At 39.3% G+C, this 13,893-nt stretch overlaps 2 protein-coding genes across 2 annotated transcripts in view; both read right to left on the minus strand.

Annotated features, from left to right (window-relative positions):
- LOC106514724 (calcium/calmodulin-dependent 3',5'-cyclic nucleotide phosphodiesterase 1B) overlaps positions 1-6,673 on the minus strand; it is a gene marked incomplete in the record, with an annotated part of 14,037 nt that extends 7,364 nt beyond the window's left edge. The window contains 7 exon segments of the mRNA XM_014004124.1: positions 359-499; positions 847-963; positions 1,081-1,147; positions 1,440-1,622; positions 2,941-3,054; positions 4,793-4,857; positions 6,538-6,673. Coding sequence (XP_013859578.1) covers positions 359-499; positions 847-963; positions 1,081-1,147; positions 1,440-1,622; positions 2,941-3,054; positions 4,793-4,857; positions 6,538-6,558 — 708 coding nt within the window.
- Positions 6,674-8,421: 1,748 nt separating this feature from the next.
- nckap1l (NCK associated protein 1 like) overlaps positions 8,422-13,893 on the minus strand; it is a gene marked incomplete in the record, with an annotated part of 20,139 nt that continues 14,667 nt past the window's right edge. Inside the window, 6 exon segments of the mRNA XM_014004126.1 lie at positions 8,422-8,897; positions 9,478-9,567; positions 10,943-11,052; positions 11,692-11,808; positions 11,916-12,009; positions 12,812-12,892. Coding sequence (XP_013859580.1) covers positions 8,781-8,897; positions 9,478-9,567; positions 10,943-11,052; positions 11,692-11,808; positions 11,916-12,009; positions 12,812-12,892 — 609 coding nt within the window.

Here is a 13,893-nt window from a genome sequence, read left to right on the forward strand (position 1 = left end):
GTACGAACCCTTTGTACGAACAAAAGTAAGAGAAATTTAGGATAAGAATACGAACATGTTCTTGCATGTGGCCCATTTTCTCTTATTGACTCTGAAGAATGTTTTATGTGTCAACTGGATTATATTAGTGCTTTAGAATGAGCTTTTCTAAAATCTCTAAATATTTGAGTTAGTGTTTTAGGGTTAGTGCAACTAATATTTATTTAGATTAGTGCTGCCCACCACTGCTAATCTATATAGAAAAAGTGATTGTGTTTGTTATTTCATAGGACTTGGTGACAGCAAGAGAGCTAAACCACATTAAACTTGCAAAGTTTTACAGGTCAATAAGAACGTTATTCAGGTGAGTGTGTTGTACCACAAGTCCAGAGCGCAGCAGCAGGCAGTGCAGAGTCTGAGTCACATCAGCAGCATGGAGATGGTTGTGRTAGGGGTTGTTGTGTTTGCGGTACCCTCTCTCCAGCGCAGACAGGAATTCAGTCATGCATGAGATAGGGATCTGAGGAAATCATTACACATGCAATAAGATTTGTTGCAACAATGAAACAACCTGAATAAGGTAACAAGGTTAGGACGGTCTTTGAAATGATGCATGTGATTTGCAGAGGATATTCATGTGGAAAATCCAACGGTGCGCTTTCAAATCCCGCAAAGTGAAAACAATCTGAACACCTCATTATGTCTGAGAGTTACAGCACACATTTCCCATGAACCCAGAATCCACAAGAGAATGATTATGTTACAGTGGGATGTTCAGTCCAAAACACAATTTGCGTAGAGCAAAACAACACAACTGTGCTGAAAGGAAACTAGATACAAAGAAAAAAAAATCTACAACTAAAAAACCTTAAAACGGCTGTTGAGTTCATATCGGGTGATCAGCTCAAAGAAGAGCGTTTGTAGCGCGTGATCAGAGCTGGCAGAGTTCAGAGCAAACACGTCAAAGCTCCAACGATCCACATCCTGCGACCAAAGACAGAAAAAGGACAGTTTTAGTGATGAAAGTGTGTTTCATGATTTACTGAGCAAACACACAACACACTGAGGGATTTATGATCAGTGGGGAGGGGGGAGACTTACCCTGAGGCAGTTTACGACCATTGCAGGTTGGTCTGGCATCGACACGCTGTAGGCCCTCTTGAACATCCTGGGGAGGAAAAAGAAAAATGCAGCGTTTCTGTTGAGTTCAGACAAAGTTCAGGTGTTGACACTGTGCAGTRGGCTCAGGAGCAGACTCAGGAGCTGTTTACACAAAGTCTCTAAAGTCTGTCTATTCTGGAAGGATGTTTTAAGGACGGAGGAAAGCTAATGCCTCACAGCCTGGTCTAACTGTTTTCTGTAATAAAAATACATAAAAGCATTTATATACAAGGAATTGTTACAAAATAAATAAAGTGTACCTCACAAATAAGCGATGTTTGGTTTAGTTGTTTTCATACCTCTCCACGAAAATCCCAGCTTGCACTGCGTGCACAATGCTGCGAAACTTGGGCTTCTCATCAGAGCGGCGGACAGGCCTCCGGATCCTCTGTGTGAAGGTGGACGCAAGCCARTCTGTGACCTCTGACGGCACCCCGTCTGACTGCAGCTGGTGAAGATCATCTTCAGACTCCAGACACTGGCTGTGGGGGGAACGTGGACTTGTAAAGTATTGGTATAATTTATGACTATTAGGCTTAGACTTTTACATAAAAGTGATTGTATTGAATTACAAATACAACTGTGGAATTTCAAACTTCAAGCAYAGCAACACATTTTTCTTGCACACTAACCATTCAGCCACTCCTTTCTAATATTTGCTGCTTTTTTTATGAAGCCTGATACTTTCTGCAGGTGATGCAGATGGCTTCTGACCAACTGTTGTTCAGTTTTGAGGTTTTCTCCCACGCTAAACTGCGAAGCTCTGGAGGTTCAAGTTCAAGTAATGGCAATACCAACCCAGGTGTTATTTTACTCTAAAAAGGAAACCTGTGATCATCTCTGTTACAAATGTGAAATATGCAACATGCTATGCTTCCCTTGGAGTTTGAATGCACTGCATGTGAATGTAAAAAAGGTGCAYATAGCAAACTCAGCTGAAAGGCAGAGCTAATGCAGAACACTGTGGTTAAGATGACTTCAACTCTGTAAAATGACCTTTTATTTCCCACACACTCATTGGGCTAAGGTTAGCCTTGATGTGATTGTGGTTTCTGTTTAAAAATAAAGTAACAGGCTCATCAGGTGAAGATAGTATCTCCTCGTGGTACGACTGCTTGTGTCACTGTTGGGAACTCAAAATTGTGATTGCAAAAAGACAAAAATTGTGAGTTTCTTGATGCAGTCTCACTAAACTGAATATTTGCAAAAACCAATCAGATGCCATGTGGTTACGTTTGAGCAGGCAATTAAAAAAAAATCAGCTTCCAAAGCTGTATTCTTGCCTGGGCACGTTATGTTGGTGTTCAACTCTGATTATATCATACCTACTTCAGCCTGCTTTGTACCCATTTTGGCACCTGGTCCCACTTTCATGATTTTATCCGCTGGAGTACACTTTGAAAATTATAGGTTTATTTAAAGCCGTTTTTCAGATGAAGGAAAAGTCAGAAAATTGAGCAAAAACGTTTGTATCAAAGCTTTACAATGAATTGTTTGTTCAGCTGCTGTTTCTAGTTTTGAACTGGATGTTGACAGTGTTGATAAAAAACTCATAATGCCAAATTTAATGTTGCAATGCATTTTTGAAGGTTTTCATTCTTTTATGATCTGTGGGAGGCCTAAGTAGTGAACTGTTTGTGCACTTTGTGCCAACAAAAAKGAGAGTAAGCAAAAGTTATTAAAAATAAGATTGATTAATTCCATTTAGTTCTCTGCAAGAACATTTTTACTCTCACTGAGCTGAGTTTATCAGTCGTAAAAAGATAAGCAATATTACGTATTATAGTGTCATTATCTTACCGTGTGCCATCGAGGTAAACTGCCTCCAGCAACGATGCTGTAAAATCCAAATTCTTTTTGATTTCCTCAAAATCAACATCCTTCTCCTCAAGCTGCTTCAACATGCTCCTGAGCCTTAAAAAAGAAAATCCATTTTTAAGACTGTGTCTTAACCAAAATATGTCAATTTGTRAMAAAATAACAAAAGAGCACATCATTCAAAAGCAGAAAAATGAACCATTTTTTTGCTATCTTTGTCCTGTCCTCTGCTTTTTGAACATGAAGACATTTTGTCGTAGATCTACAACAGTCATCTCTGTCCTGAGATGAGTGAAACACAATTCGATAAGCGCAACATTAACAACAGGTTTAAAGAAAAATCCCCATGAGGAGAAATTATTCATTTGGGAATTGTTTAAATGCCAACAAGTCCAAAGACTGCCAGTGGCGATATGCTTTGCTAGTGCCAGATTCTCCGTGAGAGGAAAAAAAAACTTTCCATGTTTGGGACGTTATGTAAACCAGATTTGGTCAAAACTCACTCAATAAAAAAAACATGCCTCTTCAGTGCTTTGAGAACATGTTGCTCTTACTTGATGTTGAAACATTTAATCTGGTTATGACAGAGAACGAATAGGAAAAAAAAGTTTATCTCCTGTAGTTTAATAAAAAGCAAATGGTTGCGGTATCAGAGCCACCTCCTGTGAGCTGATGTTATTTATCTCAGGAGTTCGTCCAAGTCGGCCATGATGAACAGCCTCCTTTCTGAGAACTGGGATCTCTCCAGTTTGATTCAATTGTTTTTTTCTGCCTGTTCAAAAGCAATTATTTTTGATATAATAATACCTTTGGGCCACATATGAATTCTTTTTTGTTCTAAATTATTTTGATAAACAACCCATATTGTGCTCAAACTGCACAAGGCCAAATGCACGGAGCCAACTCCCGGAGATGAGATGGTCACAGCTTTTCCAAGTGTTTATCACACTGGCGAATGCTTTCAAAAGCTGTTGAGTCATAAAAATAGCAAACCACTGAATGYCATGGCTCACTTTCAACGCCAAGTAAGCTTTTATGATAAAGGAGTCATTTTTTTGTTTGTTTTAATTAAAAGGCGTCCGACAGGATATTTACATCACTTGTCGTGCAGCACTCGTGAAACTTTGTTTACACAAAAATAAAACAAACCTTCCTTTGGCACAAATGTTGTTGAATTTCTACTCTGCGTAGTGTCATCTGTTCTAAATACTTATCTGCTCCACATTAAAAAAGACAAAAAGATTTCAGCTTAGTCAGCAAATGGTTCCTTTTTCTCAATCTTGTGCAAAAAAAAAAAAAAAGATTTCCTTCAGTTCAAATCAAATCTCACATCAAAGCAAAAGGTTTAGATTTTGCAATCTCCTAAAACYTGCCGACTATAGTTTTAAGTAAACCGAGGAAATTCGTAGTAAAGTTGTGGCGCCTGCATACCCTGACACATCAGTGTGTTAACGAAAACAAAACCACATGACCCTCCACCTCTGCAACAAGTTTCCCTCCCAGAGCAAAAAAGCATGTGCAAGTGTTTGAGCTAGAACTGGCAGTGACAAGAGGAAAGGTTGTTTTGCAAATCTACAGCAATTTTCAGCAAGGCGTCAACAATATTTTACTATGGTGGCATTTTTTTTCTTGTTCTATACTTTGATGGTTATCTATGAAACCATCGGCTGTGTATTTTTGAGTCACATATTTCCACTTATAAAGAGCTAGAAAACCCCCTAAAAAGGTAGCAGCTTAATACAAATAAATAAATAAAATCCTTCAGTTTTATGAATGCAGTCACGAAGAGGATTAAAGTGTGTTCAACTAAATGTAATCCAACCCTACATCTTACCTAGAGATTGGTATCTGCAGCTTTTTCTTGCGGATTCGCACCAGTTCAGCCATCCCACACTCAAGCTGTGCTCGGATGGACCCCAGAGTTCAGTTTAAAAAGAAAAGTAAGATGATGAAAAAGAAAATATATACATATATTTCAGAGCAGTAGTAAGCTGAAAASTTCTCCAAACCACCAACGCAAACTTTATGTGTCCTGAGACACTTTCAGCAACTCTCCCACCCACTTCTGGAGGGACTTACTCCACTTCTCTCTGATTGGTTACTGAGACCCAAACTGTGTCAGAGTGTGCACAAACACATGTGTGTGTGTGAAAGTGAGACAGAGCTGCAGCCTTTTTTTTTTTCTCCTTCTTTTTCTGTGAGTGTTTGTGTGTCTGTATACAGTCGTTGTATGAAGTGTGAGAGAGTTGACCTCACTGGCGGATGAAGTGTTGACTGCAAGGCTTTCAAGCCATGAGTTTCCAAATCCCAAATGAGAGTTTTCCACCACAGCCACAAATCAGAGAACTACACAGGGAGGCTTTCACTGAAACCCACCAGAGGCACCGAAACCAAAAATATACAAACAAAAGTCGCCCTCAAAAGCTATCCACAACAACCTCGTCAACAACAAAGTCCACAGATCTTCTTTGATTGTCACACGAATGAAAAATCCCACAACTCTTTGGAGAGAAGTGAGAAGAGGACGCATGGCTAAAAAAGGATGTTTTGGTACCAGGAGGCCCCATAAAAGGACATCACAGGAAAGCAGAAGATCAGTGGACACGGCAAAAGTTGCTGTTGAACACGTTTACAGCTCTAGATGCTACATCTTTTGCCAGTCTTTATTTATAGAGAGTTGTGAGAGTCATGCAACTGCGTGGCTTGGGAAAACCCCTGCCTGCTGTCCATCTCCTTCTGTGCCTGGAGGGTCACACTGACTCTCATGCTCCCATGATCTTTGACATGGCACAACGTAATGTAAAAATGACGCGAATCAACATTGCAACATCTGATTCTCCACCTTGTGTCGATTCGGGGAATAAATCCAAYATGGAGGGGGAAAACAAACATCAACAAACCTACAGTTAAGCACAACAAAATAATTCAGGAGTGCCGTTGCTTTATGGGGTTWTCAACCTTTTGTTTTACACTCTAAAGTTGGGATTATTTTTCTCATCATTTATCATTTCACTCTCCGTCCACTGATGTTAACCACACACTCTGTTTGACCACACACTGCCCWGAGCCAATCACCATTTGACCTCACACTTCTGGAGGAAAAAACTGACTTTATGGCCACCATAAATCCTAAACTAAATGTTGTGTCCCTGCATGAACTAAATGCGAGAGGGTTTTCTTTTTTTTTTTTTTTGGGGGGGGGGGGGCAGAAACTCATTTTTACTCTTCTGAATCAAGTATAAAAATAATAAAAGAGGAAAAAAATGTTTTGTGTGCATGTTTGCATAAATCCCCGAACACAAAGTTTAATGAAAYGCTCAGAAATGATTTATTGGTTGTACATCTACAACTGATTAACTTTTGGGGCCAACCCAACTCAAGATGGCCGCCACAGCTAATCACAAGCATTGCAATGCATGAGTGCGGAAATAATCAAACAGTTGCCATCTTAGCATCTGAAATATAAAATCCAAAATAACAAAATGTACCCTGTCGTAACAAATGTGATCTTTCTCAGATTCTGTACGATTAAATTGGATTTCACGTATTCAATGCAGAGTAATAAAAACAATGTCTTACCGTTCCAGGGTGGTTGCCCATGTCACAAGACTCAGATTTCTATCAGCTCTTCTGTGTATCTTACAYGTTGGCGTCATGGCTCCCTGTCTGCAGCACCGATCCGGATCGTGTGCATGTGTGTGTTTGTGTCAGTCGGTGTTGCAGAGAAAAAATAAAGCGAGTTTATGCCTTTGTGTTTTCATGTAAATTCAACGTGTGAGTTATGTGTGCATGTTGATGATGTTTTTCAATGCTTTTAACACTCACACACAGCCCTCCTCTGTGTATTTGTGTATGTGTGAAGGTGTGCATGAGTGTGAGTGTGCTTAGTGCATAACAACTCAACAGAAGAGGCTCTGTGTCACCAACACCATCAGCAGAGAGTCTGTATACTGGGACCAGAGTTTCCATCATTAGCAGTCCCTCTGGGTCTCGGAGCAGGAGAGGAGAAGCTGAGTTCAATCGCATGCAAAGCTTAAATGTGCAAAAGGTACAAAAAATATATATTTTTCTGCTTCTGTCAAATAATTCCTTTATGAATCTTTTTGCTTCTGCATCAGTAAGCTGCTTCAGTCGGTCATGTCTAAATTCAGAAACATTTAAAGCTAGAACGTGGTCAGCTGACCTCATTCACTGGACGACCAGTTTCTTGTTCTATTTCAATTTCTTTCTAGACTTTTTTTCTGCTGTTTGGACAAAAGGAGTATATTGCAAGCTGACCAGGATTTACTGGAGTTAAATTGCAAAAGACTGATTTATGGATTATAAAACATAATTTTAATCCCAAGACTTGGCCGCACAGACTTCAAACCTCAGGCTTGTATAAATTTCTAAGAATTAAGTGTTTTTTTCAGTGGTGCCAACAAACGTTGAGGTTCTAAAAGAWCATTTGTACCAGCTAAATGAATTGTTCTGCCTTTACTTAACTCTTATTTTATACTTTAGTTAAAATATACTTCGTTCTTTTCACTAATAAATCTGAATCAAACAAATGTTTATAATTTGATTAAAATTATGTGTTTCCTGCATAAATACCCGCCTAAAACCAGACTAACAATGAGACCGTTTAGGGTGGAAAGGGTAAAAATTCCTTCAAATCCTCAAAAGAACAAGAATTGAAAAAAAGGGGGCATTAGGGSTCTCATAAAGGGGCAGCTTGCAAGGCTTTCAAGTGTTTGATGGGAGGAATGATGAAACATAAACGAGCAAACCTCCCCGCTGAAACGACACCACTCCCTGGGTACAAAAACAAGAAGATGTGCAAACATGAAAGATGGGTCTGCGTGTGTTTTGATGGGAAATCGCTCTTAAATGTTTCACAAGGTCTTGATTTTTAGTGTGCTCAGTTACTTCAACCATATTTTTCAAATCTCTACCACAAGCAGTCGCTCAGCGCTGTGGCAACTCTGCTTGTGGTTTTGCGTTGTAATTTTGTAACGGGCTGCATTTGTTTTTTTCGTACAGGCTCGTCTGCCTTCGTGTCAATGTTCCCTGCAGTGGGAATTCAACCTCTTGAGCCTTCCAGTGGAGGATCAGGCTGAGACATAGAAACACTGAACCTGCACGCACACACACACACAGGCTCCGCAGAGATGGATGTATGCATCTCCAGTGTGGCAACTGAGTGCATACTCAGCAGCTGCAGCGCTGGCTGAATGGGAGGGGAGGAGACAGCAGAGAAAGAAAAAAAATTACATAAAAAAGAAAGAAAAAAAATAGAGCTGGTTGCTAAAGATAATCGCAAAAAAGGTTGCCTAAAATTAGCAACAAGCACTTTTGCTTCTCCAGAACTAGAGTGCTTCATCTAAATTGTGCATGAAACAATGACAAGATTTTCTTTCCTGCAGAGAAGAGGAAAGGAACGGTGGAGGATTAATGTGAAAATGACAGGGAGGACATGTTGAGTTCACATCAAAAGTGAAGATTTATTTTTTATACATATTTTACCAAAATGTGTTTTCTTTAAATCCCAGCCCTGCGGGTGCWAATAATACAAAATGAAACAATTTATCTTTGCTGCTGATTGAAATGAGTTTGACAACATTAGTAACACCACAGCTGATGAAAATCCATTATAAGTAAAACATTATTACTCCCAGGAAATAACACATCAAATGACCCAAGTCCATTATTAGCCTGTGGGGAGACTGGTGTGAATACAAAGATGAATTGAAATGAAAACAAAACGTGCAATAACATTTCTTTTAGTTCAGTGACACACAGTTTATTTTTTATTTGTTATTTTTTTTATTTTAGAAAAGTCCTCAGCCCATAGTGACAACAAAGACCTTGTGCACCTCCCTGTAGGCGTTTCGGAGGAGAACGTACGGGAAGCAGCTCTCCAGCATGTCTTGGCTCAGGAAAGGAGACTCCTCCACAATCTGAATAAATCAGTATCAAAAGAGCATAAATCATTTACATWTGCTGTTCTCAGAATTGATTAATAGTTTAAATTCTGTAAAACAGTGTATTTGCATCTATAATGCAAATATTTAAAGCAAAGAGACTGTAGCATATTTTAAATAACAAAATGCAGGAAATGCAAATTTGGTCTGGATTTTTGTTTTGTTTTATTTACCACTGGGACAGTAGAAAATGAAGTGACTTGATACRAAGCACATTTATTTTTATTTAATCAGAGCAACGTGAGCTTCAATCAGGCTCGTTGCACTATGATGAGAAAACATTTCTTCTGGATGACTGTGGAAAAGCATTAAGATTGAAGCTATGGTCTGGTTACATGTACAAATACATCTTCTGACTCAAATATGTACCTAAATGACATTTACATTAAAATGTTGGAACCAATTTTATAAACTTAAAATTCCCTTATGAATTTACTATTAATTAAACATGAGATTCCCTGGGTTGTTCAGAAACAGTTCATAAGTCAAACAATAACCTGCACAAAACTGCATGTACCTGCAAGGTGAATTATTTTGGTTATACTGGTAAGCCTACCATGTGTAGGAGCAGGTAGATGGACTCTCGGTTTTTGACCTCTCCTCTTTCGGCACTCTGGCCCAGCTGAAGCAGGGTGGAGGAGGCCAGCTGTGGAATGATATGAAGTTAAAACAAGACAAATCAAACGAGAGGAATGCTTTCATGATGCTGGTTGTGACCTCGACTGGGCCAGAAGGTTGGCAGTGTCCTGAGAAATTATTTCAACTTTGGCCACCGTTCGTCTCTTGACACACTTAAAGGTTCGTTTGAATTTCTGGTTTGAATTTCTGAACCATTGAGTCATGTTCTCCTCTTAAAGGCATCCCCGATTAGTTGTAACATTAGACTTTATATGATAAACATATACTTTAACTGTAAAATAAAGACTATAAAAATACTATAGAATGTTCAGTTTTTATCACTTTTAAATTAAAAGTTTAAAAATATATTACACGGATGGGGCCATTTTATTTACATGCAAAGCATTCTGGGTAAATGATGATGTCAACTAGGTCATTGGCACGAGGCTGCTAGCGAGCTATATCCACCCTGAAGGTTAATCTTGGACAATATCTGATGATTGACTCTTTTAAATGAAACCAGAGAGCGTTGACAGAGAGGAGAAGGTAGAAATGACTCAGCCTGGAACTGAAAATATAGATGGAGGACAACAGAGCTGCTTCATGGAAGAAGAACCTCAGCTTAGCCTGTTAGCTTTAGAGTAAGCCCCGATGTTATCACCATATACTGTATATGTATTAGCTCAGTGCTACACATTCTCCTCTCGTCACTGGTCCTCCATCCACATGACAGAGAGGGGAACACAAAAATGACTCAGCTGCAGCTGAGAATATGGATGGAGGACCTCAGTTTAGCTTGTTTGTCGTGCTAGAGCTGAGCTAATACATATAAGGCAATATAGTGTGAGGGCTGGCACAAAGGCTAACAGGTTAAGCTGAGGTTCTTCTTCCATGAAGCAGCTCTGTTGTCCTCCATCCATATTTTCAGTTACAGGCTGAGTCATTTCTACCTTCTCCTCTCTGTCAACGCTCTCTGGTTTCATTTAAAAGAGTCGATCATCAGATATTGTCCAAGATTAACCTTCAGGGTGGATATAGCTCGCTAGCAGCCTCACACCGATGACCTAGTTGATGTCATCAGTTACCCAGAATGCTTTGCGTGTAAATAAAATGGCTCCGTCCATGTTAAAATATATTTTTAAAATTTTACAAAACTTAACAGCCTACAGTATTTTTACAGTCTTTATTTTACAGTTAAAATAAATGTTTATCAAATWAAATTTAATGTTACAACTAATCGTGGATCCCTTTAAAGGTCTTTTACCTGGATCAGTTTTAAGGCAGGCAGTTGCATAAAATAGTTTTTTGTTGGTAAAAAATATTTCTGTCATAACAAACTCCATTTTGTCTCATTTTTACAAATGTTAATCTATTTTCTGTAAGAAAGTGTTTGCTCTACTCACCAGGAGAAACTCTTTAAGCTGCTGCTCTATATTCTGGTTCTGAATGGTRAACATGGCAGCAGCCAGCTGGTTGATGGCTGCAGCTAAACAGTGGATGTTGTTCTTGTGACCTGAAAATAAATATATATATAAAAAAGTAGGATTTATTTAATTATTTTTTTAATTCACTGGAAATTACTGTGGAAAAGCATGTGTTCAAGCAGCAGAGAGGATGTTTTTGTGGCCGGGGCAATTGGAGAAATTTACTTAATGATGTGTAACACTCAAGAGGAAGCATGCTGGGCATATTTCCTCAGGCTCACAGCGTTAATTTGTTTCAAATATGTCAATGGAAAATACAGGCAAATGAAAATAAATCAGAGACAAATGCCACTTTGTGCGCTGATAAAAATCTTGGCCATTTGCTGCTCTTAATGTTTCGGTCTAGGCTCAAAGCCAAAGCTGTGAGGGTCAGCGGGGCCATGTGCCAAAAGTARCCGTATTGATGCACGTCAGCCAGAGTTATCTGTAAACAAGAGTCTCGCAACCTAAACGTGTTTCTTATTAGCCAACATGCTTTGCTTTCGGACCATGTCAGACTGGAAAGTATGATGCTAGTGTTTCAGGGCGGAGTGCCTTTTTATACACACTATCAGCAGCTGGTWAATAATGGCTGGAGGAACAACTGATTAGAGTTTAGTTGGGAGCTGTCTGGAGAGTAATTACTGTCAAGCGGAGTCTGTAGCTGAAATGAGCGACAGATTATGCACCTCCATGCTCTCGGCTGTAGTAGGAGTTCGCATCCAGAGCCAGGGACGGCAGCGACACGGCGATGTAGACGAGCAGCAAACGAGAGAGCTTGAACTCCTCTTCCACCGATGTGTTATCTGCAGGGTTGTTCATGGGATAATTAGTGTCAAAACACATTTTCTCTTCGATACTGCACGGTCTGCATGTTTTGTTTTTCGAGGGCCACAAATAGTCCAAGTGTTACCTGTCTTCATGTTGCCAATAGCTGCTACAAGGTCAGGATCGATATCACATTTTAGCCCTGCTGCAGAAGCCAGCTCAAAAATGGTCAGGGTCACCTGCAGGATCATAAATAATTAAGAAAATCTGGGCTACAATATGAGMTTCGAAGTCCCAGTGGAACTGAAAATGCAAAATGCTCACAGGAAGTATTTTGTACAAATTATCCTCTGATTAAACCGATAAGAACCTATTTAGTTTCTGTGTTTATGTTATGGTCCACCCTTTTGCCTTATTGTTTCAAGTGCAATGTTTAATTTACTTTCTTATGGCAGGAAAAAGGGAWACTAAGTGTAAAAAAGAGTACCACTAAATCACTTCGGGGTCTTTGTCTCTACACAGAACTTTTGATCTTGCCCTTTCTCTGGTTGTGTTCATGATTGGACTGTCTGAGCAGAATGTGGTTCACTGATGTGGTTCAAAGAGCAAAAGCTGCAGCCCTAATCAGTCTCCCTCTCACGGAGGCATGAGAGGGCTGCTGACGTCTTTGGGGTTATCCTGGCCCAGGCTGTGGCACGGCTGTCATGCCTCACTCAGAGGCCAGACGTAAGTAAGGGGATGGAGAGTTCATGAGTCAYAGTCACACAGATTGCTCCGGAGGGAGATTAGGAATTCAGTTTGGTGGGTACAGAGGAGCTTAAAAAGATCTTGTTCGTCCCAAGGATCTCAAACTCAAATTTTTTTTTCACGTTTTGCACTTTGCATCATATTATTTTCAGCTTACTTCATTTAAGTTCCGAACAAGATGTTYGAAATTAAATGAACGGCACACTTGGATCGGTGCACTTTTATTCTTCAGTGGAACATCAACACACAGTGACCTATCTGGAGTGCAGTTCTATGTATAACAGCTGTGTTTACCTGGATGTCAGCTTCGGGAGAGATGAAGTCTCTCAGGCTCTCAATGGGGCCCATCAGGAAGGGGCAATGCTTCTGCAGGGTCTGGATTACAGGATAATGTGAAACATTTTTATTGGATCACCCACAAAAAAAAAATGACACGATATTTATGTCTGTCATGTCAGCTTTATGTGACGAGTTTAGCACAATGATAACTTGAAGTTCACATGAAATGTTTAATATTTTGTTTATTTCGGTAAGACAAAGTGTGTGAGTAAGTGTTATTATCACTTTGGTAAGCTGACAAAGCATAAAAAAGCAGACTGTGATACGGAAACGTCACCGTGTTGTGTGAATTCTAAAAACAAGTTTATTTGTGGGTCGATTCGATGAAAAATAAAAATATTTTCTGTTATTTGCACAACTTTTTTTTTTCATTTTCTGCATCAGTTTCTGTGGGTTAATTACATTTTTCTGAGATCTATGAAAACGACTAAATTTATAAATGACATTTAATTTCAAATTTAGGTTTGCAAGAAAGTGGAGGTACTGAGCCATAGACTGGACCTCACGATCACAAGACCAAAACAGAGCTTCACGATATAWACACACATGCTCACATGTACTCCTAAAATCACATTAGAGCCCTAATTAACCTCGGAAGGCAGATTATTTTAATAATTTCAGTGAAGTCATGAAGAGAAAATGGAAACACCACACAGAAAGACACACAGTCAGTGTTTAATGAAAACCTCTCTGCTGTGAAGAATAATGTGTCTATTTGACCATGCAAAGGGTTTAAAGTTCATGATGTGATGTAGTTATTTTCTTTTAAATATTTAAGGAGCTGTTTCTTTCTTTTCTGATATTCACAGTGCACGGCCTGCTGAGAAGACACCAGCAGTTTCTCAAAGGTTTTGCTCAAAGTTGTTTTCTTTTGTTTTTCAAATAATTTCACAACTTGTGGATGCAAATCACCTTCTTTAACAACACTTGTGGTGCCTGTTCACATGAATAATAAATAAATGCATTTTAGTTCATTACCAGACCAAGGTTGCTGGACACTTTTTGTTGTGCTCATAGTTAGACGTCCTATTTCACAA

This window comes from Austrofundulus limnaeus, unplaced genomic scaffold (genome assembly GCF_001266775.1).
Source record: "Austrofundulus limnaeus strain Quisiro unplaced genomic scaffold, Austrofundulus_limnaeus-1.0 Scaffold22, whole genome shotgun sequence".
Classification (NCBI taxonomy): Eukaryota; Metazoa; Chordata; class Actinopteri; order Cyprinodontiformes; family Rivulidae; genus Austrofundulus; species Austrofundulus limnaeus.